The following is a 21,537-nucleotide window of genomic DNA, read 5'->3' on the forward strand; positions in this document are numbered from 1 at the left end:
TATAGATTGTAACTGGGTTACCTGTCTGGACATGCCTGGACATGCCCCTCTGCTGACTGCTCCTGTGGCTCTTCCCACAGAAACCTGAATAAAGGCGATTGTGTCACTGCTCCTCCCTCAGTCCAGGACAGATACTCAGCAAGGACGTTGGTCCATTTACTGTTAATAAAAGCCTTTCAGTATTTACTTTACTTCCAGTCTTCTGGAGTAATTGATAGTGCATCAGTGGGAATTAAGCTTTGATCGGAGATCACTGGCGCTGCAAAGAGGTTGATAGATTCTTACTTGGTCAGGTCCTGAAGGGAGATGGGGAGAAGGCAGAGGACTTGGTCAGGGCCTGAAGGGAGATGGGGAGAAGGCAGAGGACTGGGTCAGGGCCTGAAGGGAGATGGGGAGGACTTGGTCAGGGCCTGAAGGGAGATGAGGAGAAGGCAAAGGACTTGGTCAGGGCCTGAAGGGAGATGGGGAGAAGGCAGAGGACTGGGTCAGGGCCTGAAGGGAGATGGGGAGAAGGCAGAGGACTGGGGCTGAGAGGGAAAATAGATCAGCCATGATGGAATGGTGGAGCAGACGATGGACCAAATGGCCTAATTCAGCTCCTCTATCTTATGGCCTTATGGTCAAAGCAATCTCTAACTGCTACATTACCACACCGCCCTCTTTACCACCTTATCTATTTTTGTTGCTCCTTTATTGAGCTGGACCCCATGATCCTTCAATTTTCTTCAGCCTCGCCATTTTAATTTTTGAAGCAAGGCCACCAACTTACTGCTAGTCATACCGACTCAGGGGTTTGTAACCTGCGGTCCACAGCATAAAAAAGGTTGGGAACCCCTGCTAAGTGGAGGAGGAACTAAAGAGTTCAGTAAAGAGAGCCCTAGAATGTCGGTACTTTGTTAAGACCATAAGATATAGGAGCAGAAGTCGGCCATTCGGCCCATCGAGTCTGCTCCACCATTCAATCATGGGCTGATCCACTTCATCCAGTCATCCCCACTCCCCTGCTTTCACCCCATACCCTTTGATGCCCTGGCTAATCAAGAACCTATCTATCTCTGCCTTAAATACACCTAATGACTTGGCCTCCACAGCCGCTCATGGCAATAAATTCCACAGATTTACCACCCTCTAACTAAAGTGATTTCTCCGCATCTCAGTTCTAAAAGGACGTCCTACAATTCTGAAGTCGTGCCCTCTTGTTCTAGAATCCCCTACCATAGGAAATAACTTTGCCATATCTAATCTGTTCAGGCCTTTTAACATTTGGAATGTTTCTTTGAGATCCCCCCTCATTCTCCCGAACTCCAGGGAATACAGCCCAAGAGCTGCCAGACATTCCTCATACGGTAACCCTCTCATTCCTGGAATAATTCTCGTGAATCCTCATTGAACCCTCTCCTATGTCAGTATATCCTTTCTAAAATGAGCCCAAAACTGCACACAATAGTAACTACTAATAGTAACTACTAATCTTTGTGGAGAAAGTCTAATAAAAGGGTCACAGAGATTGGACAAGTTATCCAGGCCACCAACAGGAGTCCAGCCATTCAAGTTCTTTACCTGTCTATTCCAGAAGTTGTTACACAGACGGAGAGCTGGAGACATGTTATTGTAAATGTTATGGACTTGCCGGAATTCACAGGACCTGTTCCTGCAGGAAGGCAAAAAAAAGGATGGAAACTAGAACTTAGACAGGCAGAGTGGCAGATAATTAAAACCATTGGAAGTTAGCACACAGGATGTCTATCTATTCATGTTGGGTGGACGTGCCCATAGCCCTGTGGCTTACAGCATTTTGGGTGCACATCCAGTCACCTGCTGGGGCTTTGGCCTCAACTAACTTCTTAAGCCATGTGTTTGAAAATTTCAGTTCTTACTTTATCCCTACTGTGTAGGTGAATGGTTGAATCTGGGAGAAGTCTGATAAGAATGTGTAAAGAGTTTAAAAAATGGATTTAATGTGGGGTTAGTGTAAATGTGTGGCTGATAGAATTGCCTCAGTGGGCCGAATGGTCTGTGTCCATACTATATCTCTCTATGTGGGTGCGGGGTGGAGATATGTCTCTACCAATCGAGTTCTAAGGTGCTCCTTTTCTCTGCTAGTCTGCAGGTCACCTTTGGGCAAGGTGTAGCACCTGCTTAGCCCCCTGTTCAGGGTCACATGAAGCCATGGGAGCAGGTGGCGGATGGTCATATGAGCAGCTGGTGCATATCACAAGTCCTGGTTATGGGACCACTGATGCCAGGCAGACAATCTCTGAATAGTATTGATAATGGCTGGGATTACCCATCTTCTCAAGACACAGACCAGAAAAAGGCAATGGCAAACCACTTCTGTAGAAAAATTTGCCAAGACAACCATTATCACCAATGATCACCTACATCATGTGACATGGCACGTAATGATGTTGGTGACTTCTCTCTCTCAATGACATCTCACTCAAGCATTACTGATTTCTCGCAAAATAAAACTCTCCAGCCCTGGATATACTTTCTTAAAAAATATATTCTCTCAATGTAACTCATTTGATACAACAGAGTAACGGAATGACAATAGGAAAGCTGCTGAAAGGTCTTTGACTAGAAATGTTAACTCTTTTTCTCATCTCCGTGGATGCTGCCTGACCCGCCGGGTATTTCCAGCAGTCTCTTTTCATTGTGCCCATTTTTTGAACCAATAAGTTTCCGTCAAGCAGACAGGTCTCTTTTCCCTTTAATAGGGGTATGCCATCCTTATGAGAAGAACTTCAAGACAATGGTAGATGAAAATAACTGTCTTTCCACTGGCTCAGATGGAAAGCATCCTCACCTGAACCGAATCTTGACAGGCATCTTCGTTGGCCTGGACAAATTGGGTTGAAGGAGCTGTGTCTGCACTGTATTATGCTACAAAACTGGATCACCCAGAGAAACCCACACGGTCACGGGGAGAACGTACAAGCTCCTCACACATAACGGCGGGAATTGAACCCGGGTCACTGGAACCGTAAAATGTTGTGCTAACCACCCCTATCTGGAATCTGCAGCAGACAAACAGCTCCAGGAGGAACTCAGTAGGTCAGGCAGCACATGTGGAGGGAATTAGACAGTTATCGTCTCATGCTAGTGTTCTTCATCTGGAATGAAGGAAAGCTGTTATAAAAAGGGAGCAGCGCGTAGCGAGAGCCTGCAAATGATGAGTGGATCCGGTAGAGGGGAGTGATAGGCAGACAGAGGAGGAGAGAGTGGAGGTAGCGAAAGAGGCTCCAAGGTGATGGGCGGAGATGACACAGGGCTGCTGACGACGGAACCTGATAGGAGAGGAAGGTGGAGCATGGAACCAAATCGGGGAGGTGGGGTGGGCAGGTGGGAAGAGTGAGAGGAGGGGACCTAGTGGAAGAAGTCTAAGGGTGATGGGCAGATGGAGTGGGTGGGGGTGGGGGAGGGGAAAGAAAGAGTGATAAGTTTTGGGGTGAGTGTAGGAATAACTGAGGAGTGAGTAAAGGGACAGAGGGGGAGCAAGTTACCCATAATTAAATAATTACAGAATTTATCTCTTACCTCATGTACACCCCAGGTGGTACCATGGTAACAATAGATTTCAATGCGGCCACCTGAAACTCAGATGAGATGCTAGGGTCAACAAACGTCTTGTAACCTGCAAGAACACAATATCTGGTTAGGAAAGCTAAATTTGCAGCTTTAAAAACTCATTCAATGTTGCAAACTTTGTGTACCTTACCTTTGTAAGCAGGTAAACTCTGTCCCAGGTGTTTAGGTAACCACTCATACAGTGCAATGTTCTGCAAAAATAAGACAATGTTTAGCAGGAAGCACTGAAACACAAAGAGGTCTTCTGTTTGAACAGTGTCTTTAGCAATACATTCAAAAGGCAAATCCCAGGCATTCGGCTTGAAGCTTTAGGGTAGAATCTTGGCTTCAGATAAGTTGAAAGGAGATTCAGGGGAGACAGAGAGGCAAAGACATTCAGGGGAACATACACAAAATGTTGGAGGAACTCAACAGATCAGGCAGCATCTATGGAGAGGAACTGATGCTTCAAGCTGAGACCCTTCTTCACGAGTGGAAAGGATCAGCCAAGTTCTTCCAGCATTTTGTGTGATTTGCTCTGGATTTCCAGAATCTGCAGAATCACTTGTATTTATGAAATACAGGAGAGATAAAGAGACAGAGAGATTGAGGGAAGTGTAAAGGAGACAGAGAGACAGATAAGTTTGGGAGAAATAGAGAGATTCAGTAAAAAAAAAAACCCAGAAAGATACAGGGAAGACAGAAACAGATAAATTCAGGGGAGACAGAGAGATTCTGGAAAACAGAGAGACAGAGAGATTCTGGAAGAGAGAGGGAGACAGAGATTCAGGGGAGACAGAGAGACAGAGAACTTCAGGGAGGTTCAAGAAGACAGAGAGACAGAGATTCAGGGAAGACAGAGACAGATAAATTTAGGGGAGACAGAGAGATTCAGGGGGAAAATAAGCTCCTGATTTTATGATCTGAATCTCTCTGTCTCTCTGCTTTCCAGCATCTGTGTCTCTGTCTCCCCTGCATCTCCCTGAATATCTCTATCTCTGTCTCTCCAAATCTCTGACTTCCATGCATCTCTGTTTCCGTTTCCCCTAATCTCTGTCTCCCTGTCTTCCTGCATCTTTGTTTCTGTCTCCTCTGCATCTCCCTGAATCTCTGTCCCTCTGTCTCCGTCTTCCTGAATTCAGGAGAGGCAGAAAGTCAGAGAGATTCAGATCGTAAAATCAGGAACTTATGTTCCCCCTGAATCTCTCTGTCTTTCCTCCAGGGATGTGGTGAGAGCTTACCAATTGGCCTTCTTTCCTAATGCAGGAAATAGTTCCTCATCATTTCTACAAGCAAATGTGTGATGTTTGATCCCCTCCTTGTTCCACACTGCAAGTTACCTGGAATGTAGCAATAACCCACTTCCTGGTGTGTTGGAATATGTCTTCATCGGACCATGTGGGATGCCCAGCTTTAAACTGAGAGGCGAGATGATTGTGGTACCAGAACCAGATGATGTGCTCGGCCATGATGAATGGGCTTTCATTGGCCCCTGGATTTCCAGCATCTACGACACAATTTACTGTCTGTTAGAGGTTGAGATTAGGTGAGCAGATTGTGTCTCTTTTCTCTCGAAAGCAGAGACTTGAACATGACCTAATACAGACCATCCCTGGTCAATGAATGGGTTACATTTTTACAGATGCCCTTGGGTCAATCTTATCCGCAAGTCAGAAAATGCACAAAAATGACTGAGTATGGTAACCACAACTTCACAGTAAGATACATTTATTGTCATATGTACAGGAGCAATAGCAAACTTACTGGTAGTAACATCACAGGCACATAACATCAGAGGCACAACTTTCAGAAGGAGGAAATAAATTAATCATAAATTATACAATATATTGTTGAAGAATGGTATAAGAAAGCAACACAATTAAAACCAAAAATGAAATATTGTAATGGATGGCATCAGAAGCACATTAGACAGATCAGAAGGAACAATAACTATTAGTGGAGAGAGAGGAAACTGGAGGAATGAATGTGGACTCAGATTCAGGTCTATTATCATGAAATCCATTGCTTTGTGGCAGCAATACATAAAATATACTATAAATTATAGTAAGAAATATATGAAAACTTTAAATAAATAGCACAAAGAGAGAGCAAAAATAGTGAGATGGTCTGGCATTCATACACAGGAATGGATTGTAGCTCTAGAATTATACGAGGCTTGTTTAAATAATCTTGTCGGCATTGCTAGCTGGTCCAGTGAAATATGTGATGAGGCAGAAACACCCATTCATTCTACTTCTGTTCTCTCTGCCATGCAATGCATTTAATGCGACCAGCAAGGATGCATTTCTGGGTAAAGGGCTTGGGACTTCCGGAGGGTGGCAAGATTAAAGGCCACAAATATCCCGTCGTGGCCAAAAAACTAAATGGGTTATTCAGTTCAAAAGGGACATTTTCACCCTGTGATGATGAGATTGTTGAACTTGTCATCTCAGGGCAGGGTTGAGGTGAATATGTTGGATACATTTGAGGGAAGACCACCTGTGTTTCATATGACTGGACGTAAACCAGGTAGAAATTCCGCTCCTGCTAACTTTGTCTTCTTCACAATGGAGAAAAGAAAATATTCTCCACATTGAACCTTGTCAAACAACAATGAACTGAGGTCAAGACATCAGCAGAAAGAAAAACTGCTACGCCCTGTCCATATAGTCATTGAGTACCAGAATAAGGCCCTTCAGCCCTTCTCGTCATTCCAACCTGATTTCAAGGATCAAAGTGGAGAAAAACTTTTCTCTCCATTGGGAGATCTTCTGCCTAGTTCCATCTTCCTGCACCAAGACCACATCCCTCTAAATGTCTCACATCACTGTAGATATCAAAAGTTCTCTTAAATTTTACAGTTGAACCCACATCTACCACCGAGAGTCAAAGAACACTACACCAAAGAAAAGGGACTTTTGACCCGGCTAGTCCGTGCCAAACTATTGTCCTGCCTAGTCCCATCGATCTGCGACTAGACCATAGCCTTCCATTCCCTCCCATCCATGTACCTCTCCAATTTTCTGTTAAATTGTTGATATTGAACCCATAACTGCCACTTATGCTGGCAACTCATTCAACATCCTCTGAGTGAAGAAGCTCCCTGTCATATTCCCTTTAACATTTCACCTTTCACCCTGAACCCATGACCCCCATTTCCAGTCTCGCTCAACCTCAGTGGAAAAAGCCTGCTTGCTTTGGAACTGTAGTACTGTACTTTGATGGGCTCTGGATCAAGATTTCTCGGAGGGTTTTTTGCCATTGCTTGCACGGCGGGGATGGGGGAGGGTCATTGCTTCTGCTGGCGCAACTGGGGGTGGGGGGGGGGAGGGATCAGGTTCCCTTGCAGTTGCTTGTGCAATGGGAGGGGAGGAAAGGGGGCTTTGGGTTCTGATGTTTCTATCATTCAATATAAGGGCCTCTGTGTCTGTGTTTCATGGATGTCTGTGAAGAGTGAGGATTTCAGGCTGTATTCTGTACATTCTCTGATATTAAATTGAACCATCTGAACACTTTCTATACCCCTTAAAATTTTGTACCTCTATCAAATCACCCCTCATTCTCATTCACCTAGGCTGTTCTAGGGAATAAAGTCCACTTACACTGATTATTTTGATACAACGCTAACCATGCCCAATTCCAATAAAGAATAGAATCTAATCACCTAACCACCGTCAAAACCAAGTGAGTTCAATGTTAGGGATTCACCATAAAATCCTCGAAGCCCCGTGTCTCCATTAGAGGGGTCAGGGTGATTCCACATCGGCAGCTCTCCGGTGCTTGGCTTGGGAAGCCGAGGATCAGAACCAGAAGCCAGCCGGCCATCAGAGAAACTCCGCAATTCATCACACCAGGAGTGATATGATCCATAGATGGAGCTCCCATCGATCCAGGCAGTCGCTTCATTGATCTGTTGAAGAGCAACAGCAGATGAGACAAACAGTTTATTAGGTGTGCATTGTGCTCCTCAATCCTTCATGGGACTAGTGTTCCTACCCATTTCAACATACACTCAGTGACCACTTTGTTAGGTAGATCCTGTACACCTGCTCGTTAATGTAAATACCTAATCAGCTAATCATGTGGCAGCAACTAATGCATAAAAGCATGCAGGCGTAGTCAAGAGGTTCAGTTGTTGTTCGGACCTAACATCAGAATGGAGAAAAATGACTCAGGCTGTGGAATGGCTGTTGGCGCTAGGATGGGGTTTTTAAGTATCTCAAAACTACTGATCTCCTGAGGAAAAAAAAACATCCAGTGAGTGGCCGATATGTGGGTGAAAATGCCTTGCTAATGGGAGAGATCAGAGGAGGATGGCCAGATCGGTTCAAGACGACAAAGGCGACAGTAACTCAAATAGCCATGCATCACAACAGTGGTGTGCAGAAGAGCATCTCTGCACACATAACATTTCAAACCTTGAAGTGGACAGACTACAGCAGCAGGAGACCATGAGCATACACTTGTTTGCCATTTTATTAGGTATGGGAGATATCTAATAAAGTGGCCACTGAGTCTAACCATATAACAATTACAGCATGGAAACAGTCCATCTCGGCCCTTCTACTCCGTGCCGAACTCTTACTCTCACCTAGTCCCACCGACCTGCACTCAGCCCATAACCCTCCATTGCTTTCCTGTCCATATAGTATCCAATTTAACTTTAAATGACAACATCGAACCTGCCTCAACCTCAACCTAGAGTCAATAGAAGTGAGGAAGAGGGGTGGTAAGGTTAATTGAATATTTTTAATTATTGTGCCTGCAGTAATGCTTACAATTATTTATGCAATTTGGAAGTTCTTCTTTAAAAGAAGATTTAATTGTTTCATCGTCAATAGTTTGTGAATGTCTTTGAATGTCTGGGATATTTCTAAGCTTTGACAGTTTTGTTGAGAGGGTCTGGCTTTGCTGTCAGTCAAAGGTTTCCTTCTTCACTCTTGACTCACTTGCCCACACGTCCATCCACACCAATCTCTCTCCTGATTCATATCCCTGCAAGCGTGACAAGTGCTACACCTCCACACAGGGGCCCAAACACACCTTTGAGATGGGGCAACACTTCACCTGTCGGGCTCAACTACTGTATCCCACTGGCGAAACAACACGTCATATTCCTTCTGGGTAGTATCCAACTTGGTGGCATGAGTATTGATTTGTCTAACTTCTGGAAATTTTTGCTCCCTTCTTCCTTCTCTCTTCTTCCATTCACCGTTCGGTTTACCCTCTTACCCCTTCTCCTCACTTGCCCATCAACTCCCACTGGTTCCCTTCCTCCTTCACTTTTTTCCATGGTCCACTGTCCTCCCCATCAGATTCCTTCCTCTTCAGCCCTTTGCCACTTACAACTATCACCCCTCCATCTTCTTTCTTCATCCCCCCCCCCACCTATCCACTTTAACCCCCGCCTGGTTTCAAGTCTACCCTGCCAGCTTGTACTCATTCCACTTCCGCCACTTTCTTATTCTGGCTTCTGTCCCTCTCCTTCCAGTCCTGATGAAGGACCTCAGTCCATAACGTTTACCTTTTATTCCCCCCCCCCCCATAGATGCTGCCTGACCTGCTGAGTTCCTCCAGCATTTTGTTTCTGTCGTTCAAGATCTCCAGCATCTACAAAATCTATTGCGTTTATGAAAGGCTTTCTCAGCAGCTCTGTGAGAAAAGCTGCTTTGGGGCTCTAAATGTGACTCAGTAACATCATAAGAAGTCCTAAATTAGCTCAGTCCTTTGCTAATTAAGTGCAGGATTTTGGCAAGGCAGTTTCTCCACAGATAAACTGTACATTGTGGTTTGGAAGGACTGCGGTGATGTAGGCAACAGAGCATGCTCATTAACATTGGTACACTGGTTCACCATCACCCATAATGGACATTTACAGGAGCTAATATCCCTCTCTCCTCGTCCCATTACCTGTATCCTTGGATTGCTGGGGCTGTGTCCCGAACTCTTGTCCCATCCCTTTCGCTGAAAGAGTAACCTCGCACTCTTCGTTCCATTGGGGTCAAAGACGGAATCGCCAGGTGGGACTGGGACATCGAAGAATTCAGGGGGACACGCTGGGTGCCTTGTATCCAAAATCTCACTCAACAGATGATATCCTGTACAAGTTTGGAAAAGAACACAACGGTAGTTGCTTAACCTTGACTGGTCAGGGCATGAAGAGGTTTGGGGAGAAGGCAAGAGATTGGGCTGAGAGGGAAAACGAATCAGCCACAATGAAATGCTGGATCAGACCCGATGGGCCCAAATGGTCTAATTCAGCTCCTATATCATATGGCCTTCTGGTCTTAATTGTGACATCCCTCATTTGAAATGGAATGGCAGTGCTTGTCTAAACCCACAGAGGACCAAGTCTCAATCTTGTTGGACTACTGTTTCATTAAGATTCTAGACTCTTTGTGCTGTATATCTAATTTCTTGACTTGCAAAGGTATAGGGAAGAAGTCACAAAGACAAGCTTGGTATTAATGCTCGTTACCCTGCCTACAGAATTTAACTCACTCTCTGCTCTGTAACTGGTCAGTTCTACAAAGCTGGAAGACCCGGCGTCTGAAACATTGTGTCAGCAACTTAATCATCTTTGTGCTCCATCTTTTGCAGCTATCATTAGGCAGGAGGTACAGAGGCTTGAAGTCTCACACCACCAAGAACAGCTGCTTGCCTTCAACCATTTGGTGCTTGAACCAACGGGAGCAACCATAATCACTACAGTTTAGCAACACTATGACCACTTTGACCACTTAGCACTAAAAATTACCCTTTTTTTGCTCTAATTCGGCTTTCTTGCAAAAATTGTTACAATTTATTTTTAATTAATTGATTAATTGAGATACAATGTGAAACAGGCCCTTGAGGCCGCACTGCTCAATAATCCCCTGGTTTAATCCCGGCCTAACCAAGGCACAATTTACAATAACCAATTAACCTGCCAACCAGTACATCTTTGAACTGTGGGTGGAAACCCATGCAGCCACAGGGAGAATGTACAAACTCCTTAAAGGGCAACAGCAGCAATTGAACCCGGGTCACTGGTACCTGTACTGTACAGCGAAGTGCGAACCACTACACTACTGTGACACCCCGTTCATTTATTTATGTTTCTCTTACGAATGCTGATTAAAGATTCTATAGTATACGCCTGGGATGCTGCTGCAGGTAAATTTTTCATTGGCCCTGTCCATACACGTAGGTGTGTGTGTGACCATAAACTCGACAATGGTTTTGACTTTGACAATCTTTCCTTTCTCCTGGGGCAGCATGGTACGGCTAGCACAACGCTTCACAGTACCAGTGACCCAGGTTCAAATCCCGCTGCTCTCTGTAAGGAGTTTGAATGCTCTCCCCATGACTGCGTGGGTTTTGTCCAAGTGATCCAGTTTCTTCCCACATTCCATAGATGTACCAGTTGGTAGGTTAATTGTTCATTGTAAATTGCCCTGTGATTAGGCTAGGGTTAAATCAGGGGTTGCTAGGCGGCGTGGCTCAAAAGGACGGAAATCTGCATTGTATCTCAACATAGTAATTAAAATTTTAAAAATGCCATTTTCTGACATCCATAGCATCTCTTCTGCTTAGTTCCTTAACTATATATCAAATACAGATTATTCCATTTCAGAATTAACTTGTCTCTTATTGAATAGGTCAATTGTATACAAAAGTTCCTGGGTGCTGACATTTGAGAGGATTTATCCTGGTCTCCACATACTGGCAAGCACATGAGTGGCCAGACTTCATAGGAATTTGAGGAAGTTTCCTCACACTCCCAACAGCTGCCTCACTTGATCTCTGTACTTCTATCACACATAGAAAGAGTGCTATAAAGACAGAACTTGAAGAAACCAAGCAAAAGAAATGAATTCAATATAAATTCCTCTGGCCATCAAGTACACAACCTATAAGTATTCTTGTTAAGAAGTTGTTGCTACTTATTAATGTAGATGAACAGACTAATTATTTTTTGCCCCTGAAATTTTTGGAGCAGCAACCCACAATCCTTACCAAAGAGAATGCTCAGCACGGTGTTATTTTTAATAGACGGAAATCCCGATGATCCGTTGGCTATAATATTACTGATGGTGCGCGCATTTGGGACATCAGGCTCTTCCAAAGCCTGATAAACACCATCAGCATACCTGGCTGGCATTAGGCGCATGAAAGGGGAACCTGTGGATGAAAGACATTTTCAGAAAATTGTCACAGTGAAAGTTCCTCCCTGCCTACCACTGATGAATGGTAAGACTATAGAAGAGAAGTCAGAGGTAGCTTTTGTACACAGAATGTGCTGGGTGCACAGAACAAGCTGCCAGGGATGGTGACACAGACAAGTACTTTAGAGTCATTTAAAAGACTCTTCGATAGACAAATGGATGAAAGAAAAAGGGAAGGCTAAGCCTTAGATTTATCTCAGAGTAAGTTAAAAGGTCTGGATAACATTGTGGGCCAAAGGCCCTATTGATGCACTATCAATAACTCCAAAAGACTGGAAGTAGAGTAAATACTGAAAGGCTTTTATTAGCAGTAAAATGTGACCTTGACCATGCTGAGTATCTGCCCCTGGACTGAGAGGAGGAGCAATGGCACAATCGCCTTTATTCAGGGGTCTGTGGGAGGAGCCACAGGGGCAGTCAGCAGAGGGGCACGTCCAGACAGGTAACCCAGTTACAACATATATATATGATTTACCACACCTATACTGGGCGGTACTGTTCTATGTTCCATTTTCTGCGCCGATATGGGGACCAACTCTGTCCTGATTCTTAAGGCAGAGATTGCATGTAATCAGTGATTACTGTGGCCTTCAACTGTTCTATGTACTAGTGCCTGAACGGACACCAAACCCACAAGGGCTTACTCCGTCATTCAGTATGATCATGGCTAATCCTACACAATGCCCAGTCTCTGCAAAAAAGTTTGTTCAAAGTACAGTAAATGTATTACCAAAGTACATTTATGTAACCCATATACAGTACTCCCCTGAGATTCATTTTCTTGCAGGCATTCACGGTAGAAGATACAATGAAATCAATGAAAAGCTACACACAGAGATGGTAAAACAACCAGTGGGCAAAAGAATACAAACTGTGGAATACAAAAAATAATAATACTGATAAATAACTATGTAATAAGTGATATTGCAAGTTGGTGGAATCACTTCAGTGTTGAGCTGAGTGAAGCTCTCCACGCTGATTCAAGAGCCTGATGGTTGAAGGATAATAATTGTTCCTGAACCTGGTGGTGTGGTACCTAAGGCTCCTGTACCTCCTTCTTGATGGCAGCAGCAAGCCATTTAATTCCTGTCTGATTCTCAATGCTTTGGACATCTATTCCCCTCATTGTTTGAATCAAACCAATGACAGAGACAGCCTTCTGAGGCAGAAGATCGCACATCACTGTAGGTGAAGGAATTACTCCTCATTTCATTCTTGGGACACCCTTTTCCACAATCCACATCACCATGCTTTAGATTCCTTGTCCAGCGGACGCTTGGTCCCCTTGAACAATGTGAGAAGTAATGCAAGTAATGTTTTGAAGTATGTGAGTATATTATGGACAATGTTTTGAATAATATAAATAGTATTCTGAGTAATGCAAACAATAATGTTTTCTGTTCAGGATCAAACACAGCTGATTGGACTTTGTTTTATTGATATCAATGTGACATTCTGCGTAATGTATATGATAAGGTGAACAATGCTAATGATGGTGTGAGTAATAATCTAAATCCAGAGCAGGCTTTCTCATGTTTATAATGTCATGTTAATACTGTTTCGAATGAAGCAATAAATTGAGAAATATTCCAATCAATATTACTCTCATTATAATTCTATGGAGTCACGTTCAAGGACTTTACAAAACAACACATGTTCTCAGTTTCTTTTTTGTATCTGCACAGTCTATTGTATTTGCACATCGATTGTCAGTCTTTATGTATAGCTTTTCTTTGATTCTATTGCATTTCTCTGTTCTATTGGGTATGCCCACAAGAAAATGAATCTCAGGGTAGTATAGGGTGACATATACAGTACTGCACAAAAAGTATTAGACACATATATATAGCCAGGATGCCTAAGAGTTTTGCTCAGTACTGTTTATCTATATGAACACTATCCCATTACTTTTTCTTACTTTTTGCTCTTCTTATTTAATTACATTTTCTTTTTAGATATATACTTTCATTATAATTCATAGTTTTTATTATTACATATTACAACGTACTGCTGCTGCAAAACTACAAATTACATGACATATAGTACTGTGCAAAAGTCTTAGGCACCCTTGCTATATATATGCGCTTAAGATTTTTTGCACAGTACTGTACATTGAAAATGAAATTACTTTGAACTTTGCATAATGACAGTATTGATGGAAATAATGTTCTAGCTTTGATAGTCATTTTTGTCAAACCTATTGATAATTCCTGGTAGATTTTTCTTCATGCATTCTATAATTAATGTGAGAATCTGATTCGAGAAAGCTATGTTAACATTGCTCAGAAAGCCCATAAAATGGGGTGGTACAGATTTGCACCCTGGACAAGTATCAATCTCCATTAACTTTATTTGACCACAAACTAATTAAACCAGTATTCTGCCCAACACTATCAGTTTCCTGATGGCTGGATGACATTGAAGCTGCCATTTAGGTATTGCCCACAATAACAGGACACTGTAAAGGAAAAGGGATTCAGAAGCAATGAGATCCAAGCTGTCAATAAAACTTTGAATTGTATTATGCTTGGCCATGCTTTGTAAACATATCCTGTTCAGGTACAAACACAGATAGATTGTATATTGTGATATTTATATCAATAACTAACCAAAATGTTTTGCAGTACTTAATAGTGAGGGCATAAACCATAATTATGTTTATAGTTGAAAATGCAATACCAGAAGATTGCAAGAGTGAGTCTTACCAGCTGAGCCTCTTTTATGATAGGCGAGATTGTTGTACCACCCATCATATCTCTGAACTTCCCAGTTGATGTTATTTTGGGCAGCTGAATGGGAATATGAAAGTGAATCAAAGGGTGCACTAATCAGATGAGAAAAACATATGCAGTGCAAAATTTGAAGGACTAGTAAGTTCAAATTTATTGTCATTCGACTGTGTACATGTATACCACAAAATGAAACAATATTCCTCTGGGCCAAGGTGCACAACGCAATACACATAATTCACACATAACACATAAAGTAGTAATGCCACAAATAAATTGACAATTAGTAAAATATATTCCACAAGATTGACATTTAGTCATATGTAATAACATCTGTTCAGGAAGCAAGGAACAGAAGATAAGCAAATAGGAATGGCCAGATAAAAACAGGGAGAAGGAAATCCTATTTTTGCGGTGAGTAAGTTTAATAAGTTCGTGTTCTCTCATGTCTCAATCAGACAGCAGCTAGGTTAAATAAGAGTTCAGGGTTTTAATCCAGCCATTGAACCATCAGTAGTGTTGAATTAGGACAGAAGTTGCCCTTGTATTCTGCGTATATGATATAGGAGTAGAATTGGGCCATTCAGCCCATTGAATCTGCTCCACCATTTAATCATGGCTGATATTTTTCAATCCCATTCCCCCATCTTCTACCAGAAATCCTTCGCCTGATTACCAGTCAAGAACCTATCAGTCTATGCCTTAAATATACCCGATGACTTGGCCTCTACAGCCCTCTGTGGCAATGAATTCCACAGATTCACCACCCTCTGGCTGAAGAAATTTCTCCTCAGCTCAGTTCTAAAGTTTATTGTGAGGCTGTGCTCTCATATGCTAGACTCTCCTACAGATAGAAACATCCTCCCCACTCTACTATTTGGTAGGTTTGAGCAAGATCCCCACTCATTCTTCATAACTGCAACATGTACAAGCCCAAAGACATCAAGCACTCCTCATTTGTAAAGCCTTTTATTCCTGGGATCGTCCTTGAAAACCTCCTCAGGATCTTCTCCTGGGCCAGCACACCCTTCCTTAGATACGAGGCCCAACATAAACATGCAACATAGTAATGTATTTGTGTTAAAACTTCTAACTTTCAGTTCTCTTGTGGCCAATGTGTTTATGTAACCATATTGAGTGTCTGGTAGTTACAGCAGAAGACCAAGTTTGACCAGGTGGCTTTTGATTGAGAAAAGTCTTTATATTCGCTCAGGTTGGAGGCAACATGGTAACGTAGGAGTTAGTACAACACTGTTACAGCTTGGGGCATCGGAGTTTGGAGTTAAATTCCGGTGCCATCTGTCAAGAGTTGTACATTCTCCCCGTGACTGAGTGGGTTTTTCCCAGTTGCTCTGGTTTCCTCCCACAGTCCAAAGATGTATCAGTTAGTCGGGTAAATTGTTAGTGATTGTAAATTGTCCCGTGATGAGGTCAGCGTTAAATAAGTGGGTTGCTCAGCAGCACAGCTCTGTTGGCAGAAAGGACCTGTTCTCCTGTTCTGCACTGAGTCTCTAAATAAGAATTTGAATCCCAGTATCTAATGGGGGGGGGGGGTTGTTAAATTACCATAATTTTTGTAATAAATAGAATTCCAAAATTAAGTCCACCAAGGAGCTACTGGGTTGTTGTGAAACAAAAATAAAAAGCACCTGGTTCGCTGCTGTCTCACCAAGAAGGAAGTTTTCCATCTTACAATGACCTGTTCATATGTACTGTAATTCCTGATTCACTGATTCACCAGACTAGAGTTGCTCTTTAACTGCTGCCTGAAGTGACCCAGAAAATGGGGGCAAATTGGGGATGAGCACTAAATGCTGACCCTCTTCATGGTGCACGTATCCTTATAAAAAGGTCTAACTTACCTGAAAACAACAGTTTGCTAGAATGTACGGCCTTATGTAGAATTGTAATGACAAAGAACGATACCACTCAGCCCATTGAATGTATGTGGACTCCTAGCAGAAGGATTCAATTTCCTTGCTCTTACCCCATTAACCTGCTAATTATTTCCTCTCAATTGCTTCTCAAAATCCCTATGAAACCTCTAGTTATTTACTTCCTTAATACCTTGTGAAGAATGTTTCTGTTCAAATTCCCCTTGCATTTAAATCTGTCCCTTTGTCCTGGAAGCACTTGCCTATGTGATCAGTTCCTTCTCTAAACCGATCACAAGATTAAGAGGCAACTTTATCCGCCACACAGAACGTACATTTACTTGTATTAGGAGTACGCTGTGTTGCGTTGGGCACAGTGCAACAAAAATAACATTCAACAATTATGAAGGATAAAGAATCATATAAAAATAAGGTTTGAGATTAAAGTACAGAAATGGAATAAAATGTGCATAAATACATAAATACTAGCATGTATATACAATGTAATAGTGGTTTAAAGGAGTTACAGTGCAGTGCACCAGGGGTAACTAGAATGGTTGATCAGATTAACTACCTGGAGGAAGAAACTTTTAAGATGGGGTGAATTTCTTTTGTTTTAATAGCCCTGTCGCACTTTCTAGAAGGGAGCTTTTGGAGGAAGCATTTGCAGGGTGGGAAGTGTCGGTAATGATTTTTCCTGCCCACTTCTTTGATTAAATATGATTAAATCACCAGCGTATGATCCAACCAACAACTTTCTGAGCGAAGGGCAAGAATGCAACCTGCTGAACCAACAGTGACCTCTGTCCAATTACTGGCTTAGGCTACTGGGTTTACTCTGTGTAAACTATTTGTCTTAATAGCCCTATAGCACGTTACAGAAGGAAGCTTTTCGAAAAGGAAGTTTGCAAGGTGGGTAGTGTCTGCAATGATTTTTCTTGCCTGCTTTATTGTCCTGCACACATGCAAATCCTGAAGCGATGGTAGACTGCAGCCAATGACCTGACATTCATTGTAGTTTTCATATTGTGAGAGGATGCTGCGCCAAACCAGACAGGAGTGACTGATGTGAGGGTGCTCCCTATGATGGCAGTGTAGGATTGCACCAGTAAGTTCTGATGTCAGTAAGCACCAATGTCACATGCTGCAGTCTCACAAATTTCAGATATGTTTGTTATATTTGCAAAATTAAAATTACTTGAACAGAAAACAAAATGCAGGATAAAGGATAAAAAGAAAAGGATTGAGCTTGATTGGAATATCGGAAGAATGGGCAGGATATGTTGCTCTTCATCATAGAAATGTCTCTCTTCTAGGTAAGGAGCCAATGTTACTTACTGACAAACGTTAGACAGTGGAGGCAAATCCAGACCGTGATTACCACTTTGCAGATGAAAGTCTGTGCCATGTTCTTTTCCAGATCTAATTCTTTCACATTTGCCAGAGGTTCTTTTCTGAATTGTTCAGTTCCAATTAGAAATGATCCTGATAAGAAAACAATTTACAACTAGTTTAACAGCATAAGAGATGATGCAGATGATGGAAATCCAGAGAAACACACAGAAAAATGCTGGAGGAACTCAGCAAGTCGGCAGCACCTATGGAGAGGAATAAAGAGTCAACATTGCTGGGTTATAAATAGTTTGGATTATTTTATGTCTGTTTCCTGAACAAAACAATTACCAATTCTTCCCTTCCTGAGTTGATACTTGCCAGTCCTGAGGAAGGGTCTCGGTCGGAAATGTCAACAGTTGATTCATTTCCATAGATGCTGTCTGACCTTCTGACTTTCCCCAGCATTTTGTGTTTGATGCTTTGACTCATTGTTTTTTGTGTAGGACACACTTTTCACCTCAGTGATCTAATTTTCCAATATACTTTCCAAAATAGGAATAACCCAGACTATTGAGAATCAGCTACTAAGGAAATGTATGTTCCTTCCCAGCATTTAATTCTAATAAATTTAATAAGTATTTATTTTGCATATTATTTTTTATGATAGAGAGTACAGAGAAGATTTACCAGACTATTACCTGGGTTTCATCACCTAAGTTACAGAGAAAGGTTGAATAAGTTGGGTCTTTATTCTTTGGAACATAGAAGGTTGAGGGGGGACTTGATGGAGGTATTTAAAATTATAAGGGGGATAGATAGAGTTGACGTGGATAGGCTTTTTCCATTGAGAGTGGGGGAGATTCAAACAAGAGGACATGAGTTGAGAGTTAAAGGGCAACAGTTTAGGGGTAACATGAGGGGGAACTTCTTTACTCAGAGAGTGGTAGCTGTGTGGAACGAGCTTCCAGCAGAAGTGGTTGAGGCAGGTTCGATGTTGTCATTTAAAGTCAAATTGGATAGCTATATGGACAGGAAAGGAATGGAGGGTTATGAGCTGAGTGCAGGTCGGTGGGACTAGGTGAGAGTAAGAGTTCGGCATGGACTAGAAGGGCCGAGATGGCCTGTTTCCGTGATGTAATTGTTATATGGTTATATGACAAAGAAAGAGGCCATGCAGCCTATCGAGTCTGTGCTGGACTCTCAGAGGACCCCCACTGTCTGATTCCCACATACCTATTGACATGCCCAATAGTCCACTGTGAATCTCCTGTCACCCATCTACACTGGGATATTTAATCTACCAGCACATATTGGGGGTGTGGGTGGAACAATTTCCAGGGACAGCATGGGAGATCAGAGAGGAACCAGGATCACTGCGGCAGCAGCTCCACCTGCTGAGGAATTGAGAGAGAAAGGGGCAAACAGAAAAAAAATGAGAGGTGAAGGGGGGGAGGGAGAGTCAGGGTGGTTGCTAGGAGGAACGGAAGTAGTGAGAACGAGGGGTGGGGGGGGGGGAGTGTCCAAAGGAGGAAGGGTGGCTGAGAAAAATAGGATGTGAGCAAAGTGAATCTAAGTGTGTGTGTGTGTGTGTGTGTGTACGTGCGTCTCCTTTCTCTGTGTATCCAGTAAGTTAAATCTGCTTTAAATCCAAGTATCTCCAAATGACTGGGTGTATGTGCATAAACGTGAGTGCTTAGGGTGTCTGTGCATATGTTGTGTGCATATGCATACGCACTTATCTGGATAGGTTGAGTCTGTTTTAATTATCCTGGACCTCTCTGCCACTCTACACACTTTACCTGTGTATTCCCACTCCTTAGGGTTTGAGTGAAGTCAAATCAAACTCAGTCCCAAAGGTAAACACGAGGAAATCTGCAGATGCTGCAAATTCAAGCAACACACATCAAAGTTGCTGGTGAACGCAGCAGGCCAGGCAGCGTCTCTAGGAAGAGGTACAGTCGACATCTCCGGCCGAGACCCTTCGTCAGGACTAACGAAGTCCTGACGACGGACTCGGCCCGAAACGTCGACTGTACCTGTTCCTAGAGATGCTGCCTGGCCTGCTGCGTTCACCAGCAACTTTGATGTGTGTTGCTTCAGTCCCAAAGGACTGAGTGGTTTATGCCAGCAGTGCACGCGAGCTCAATTTTAACATTTAAGAGAAGTTTGGATAGGTACATGGATGGTAGGGTTATGGAGGGCTATGGTCCCTGGTGGAGGTCGATGCAGTTTAAATGGTTTCATATGGACTGGCCGAATGGCTTGTTTCTGTACTGTACTTTTGTGTGACTCTGACTGCCTAGAAAACCTAGCACATGAGGTTTCACTACCCACCACCCGTCTGCCTCTGGGTGAATATTGCAGCGCAACCAGCTGAGATGCCCCAGCAAATCGTCCATTGAAAGTTTCCCCTCATCCCCATCTCCAACTCTCCACCAGTTACTTTTGATCAATCCTCCCTGGTTTTTGTTCCCTCCACTAAGCCAATTTGCCCAAACTATTCCAGGACAGACTTGATAAACACAGGAGATTCTGCAGACGCCGTGTTTCCCTTCAATTGATTTGCTTGTACTCGCCGTTACGGCTTGGGAAAGTATATCGGAGAATTACACCGCTGAGGTAAAGCTTGTGTCCTTCTAAACAACAAACAGAGTCAAATCAAAAAACACAAAATGCTGGAGGAACTCAGCAGGTCAGGCAGATTCCACGTAAATGAATAAACAGTCAATGGTTCTTTCTTCAGGACCGGCAAAGAGTCGACTCAGTAGAAGGGAAAGCTTGTTAAAAATTGGCGATTGTTTTGTTCAGGAAACTGACATAAAACCATTTATAGCAACTTAGTTTTATTAATATTAAAACCACGATAGCCATTCTTCCGGTAATCAACTACATTGGATCTGACATTTAATATATCTCTTCAAAAAAGTTCTTGAAGATTATTCACAGTATAACTACATCGAGAAGTTACGTGCTGGCAAGCGTTCTATTTTTTTCCAAAAAGCAAAATACTATAGATGCACAGAATTGTGGTCACAGTTTACCTTGCCATGGACTTGCATGTTATTGCCTGTCTACTGCACTTTCTCTGTAACTTTAGCACTTCCGCAATGCACACAATGTGCTGGAGGAACTCAGCAGGTCGGGCAACATCTACGGATGGGAATAAGCAGTCAACGTTTCGGGCAGAGACCATTCATCGGGACTTGTTGGCCAAAACTTCGACTGCCTGACCTGCCGAGCTCCTCCAGCACAATGTGTATTTTGCTCTAGATGTCCTGCATCTGCAGTGACTGTAACCCTTAACTCTGCATTCTGTTTTTGCCTTTCCCATTGTTCTACCTCCAGGTATTGATGTGATTAAATGACCTGTATGGACAGAATGCAAAACAAAGGTATATTCTTTCACTGTACGTGCGACAATGATAAAATAATTTACCATTTTAGTTCCCAACACACAATCTGCTGGAAGAACTCAGCGGTAGAGCAGCATCTCCGGGAGGAAAAGGAATGATCGCCGTTTCGGGTCACCGTCGACGTTTAGGGTCAGAGTTTCGACCCCGAAATTCCTTTCGCCCCGTTGTTGCTCCCGAGTCCATCTGCATCTACTTGTATCACCAGTTTAGTCTATCTGACTCATTTGTCCAGTGCCTCCCAGCAAATGCTGAGTATTTCCGATATTTACTGATCTCGAACTGCCAGTTGGTGACGCCCGGCTGCATTCTCAGTTTCAGTTTGAGATTACTGTCCAGCTGTGTCCAGACGCAGATCGATCGACCGAATGGCCTGATTCGGCTCCTATTTTTTTGCTGTTTTGTGCATTAC

General features: G+C 42.9%; 1 protein-coding gene across 1 annotated transcript in view; it reads right to left on the minus strand.

Annotated features, from left to right (window-relative positions):
* Positions 1–21,210, minus strand: part of LOC134358161 (dual oxidase 2-like) — a 115,188-nt gene extending 93,978 nt beyond the window's left edge. The window contains exons 1-10 of the mRNA XM_063070158.1: positions 21,152–21,210; positions 17,719–17,865; positions 14,483–14,566; positions 11,569–11,733; positions 9,481–9,668; positions 7,279–7,480; positions 4,911–5,077; positions 3,722–3,782; positions 3,541–3,637; positions 1,561–1,651 (exon numbers count right to left, since the gene is read on the minus strand). Of these exons, the coding sequence (XP_062926228.1) occupies positions 1,561–1,651; positions 3,541–3,637; positions 3,722–3,782; positions 4,911–5,077; positions 7,279–7,480; positions 9,481–9,668; positions 11,569–11,733; positions 14,483–14,566; positions 17,719–17,788 (1,125 nt within the window). The 5' untranslated portion in view covers positions 17,789–17,865; positions 21,152–21,210. The remainder of the gene's footprint in view (positions 1–1,560; positions 1,652–3,540; positions 3,638–3,721; positions 3,783–4,910; positions 5,078–7,278; positions 7,481–9,480; positions 9,669–11,568; positions 11,734–14,482; positions 14,567–17,718; positions 17,866–21,151) is intronic.
* Positions 21,211–21,537: the final 327 nt, after the last annotated feature.

The sequence above is a fragment of the Mobula hypostoma genome, chromosome 18 (assembly GCF_963921235.1).
Source record: "Mobula hypostoma chromosome 18, sMobHyp1.1, whole genome shotgun sequence".
Lineage (NCBI taxonomy): Eukaryota > Metazoa > Chordata > Chondrichthyes > Myliobatiformes > Myliobatidae > Mobula > Mobula hypostoma.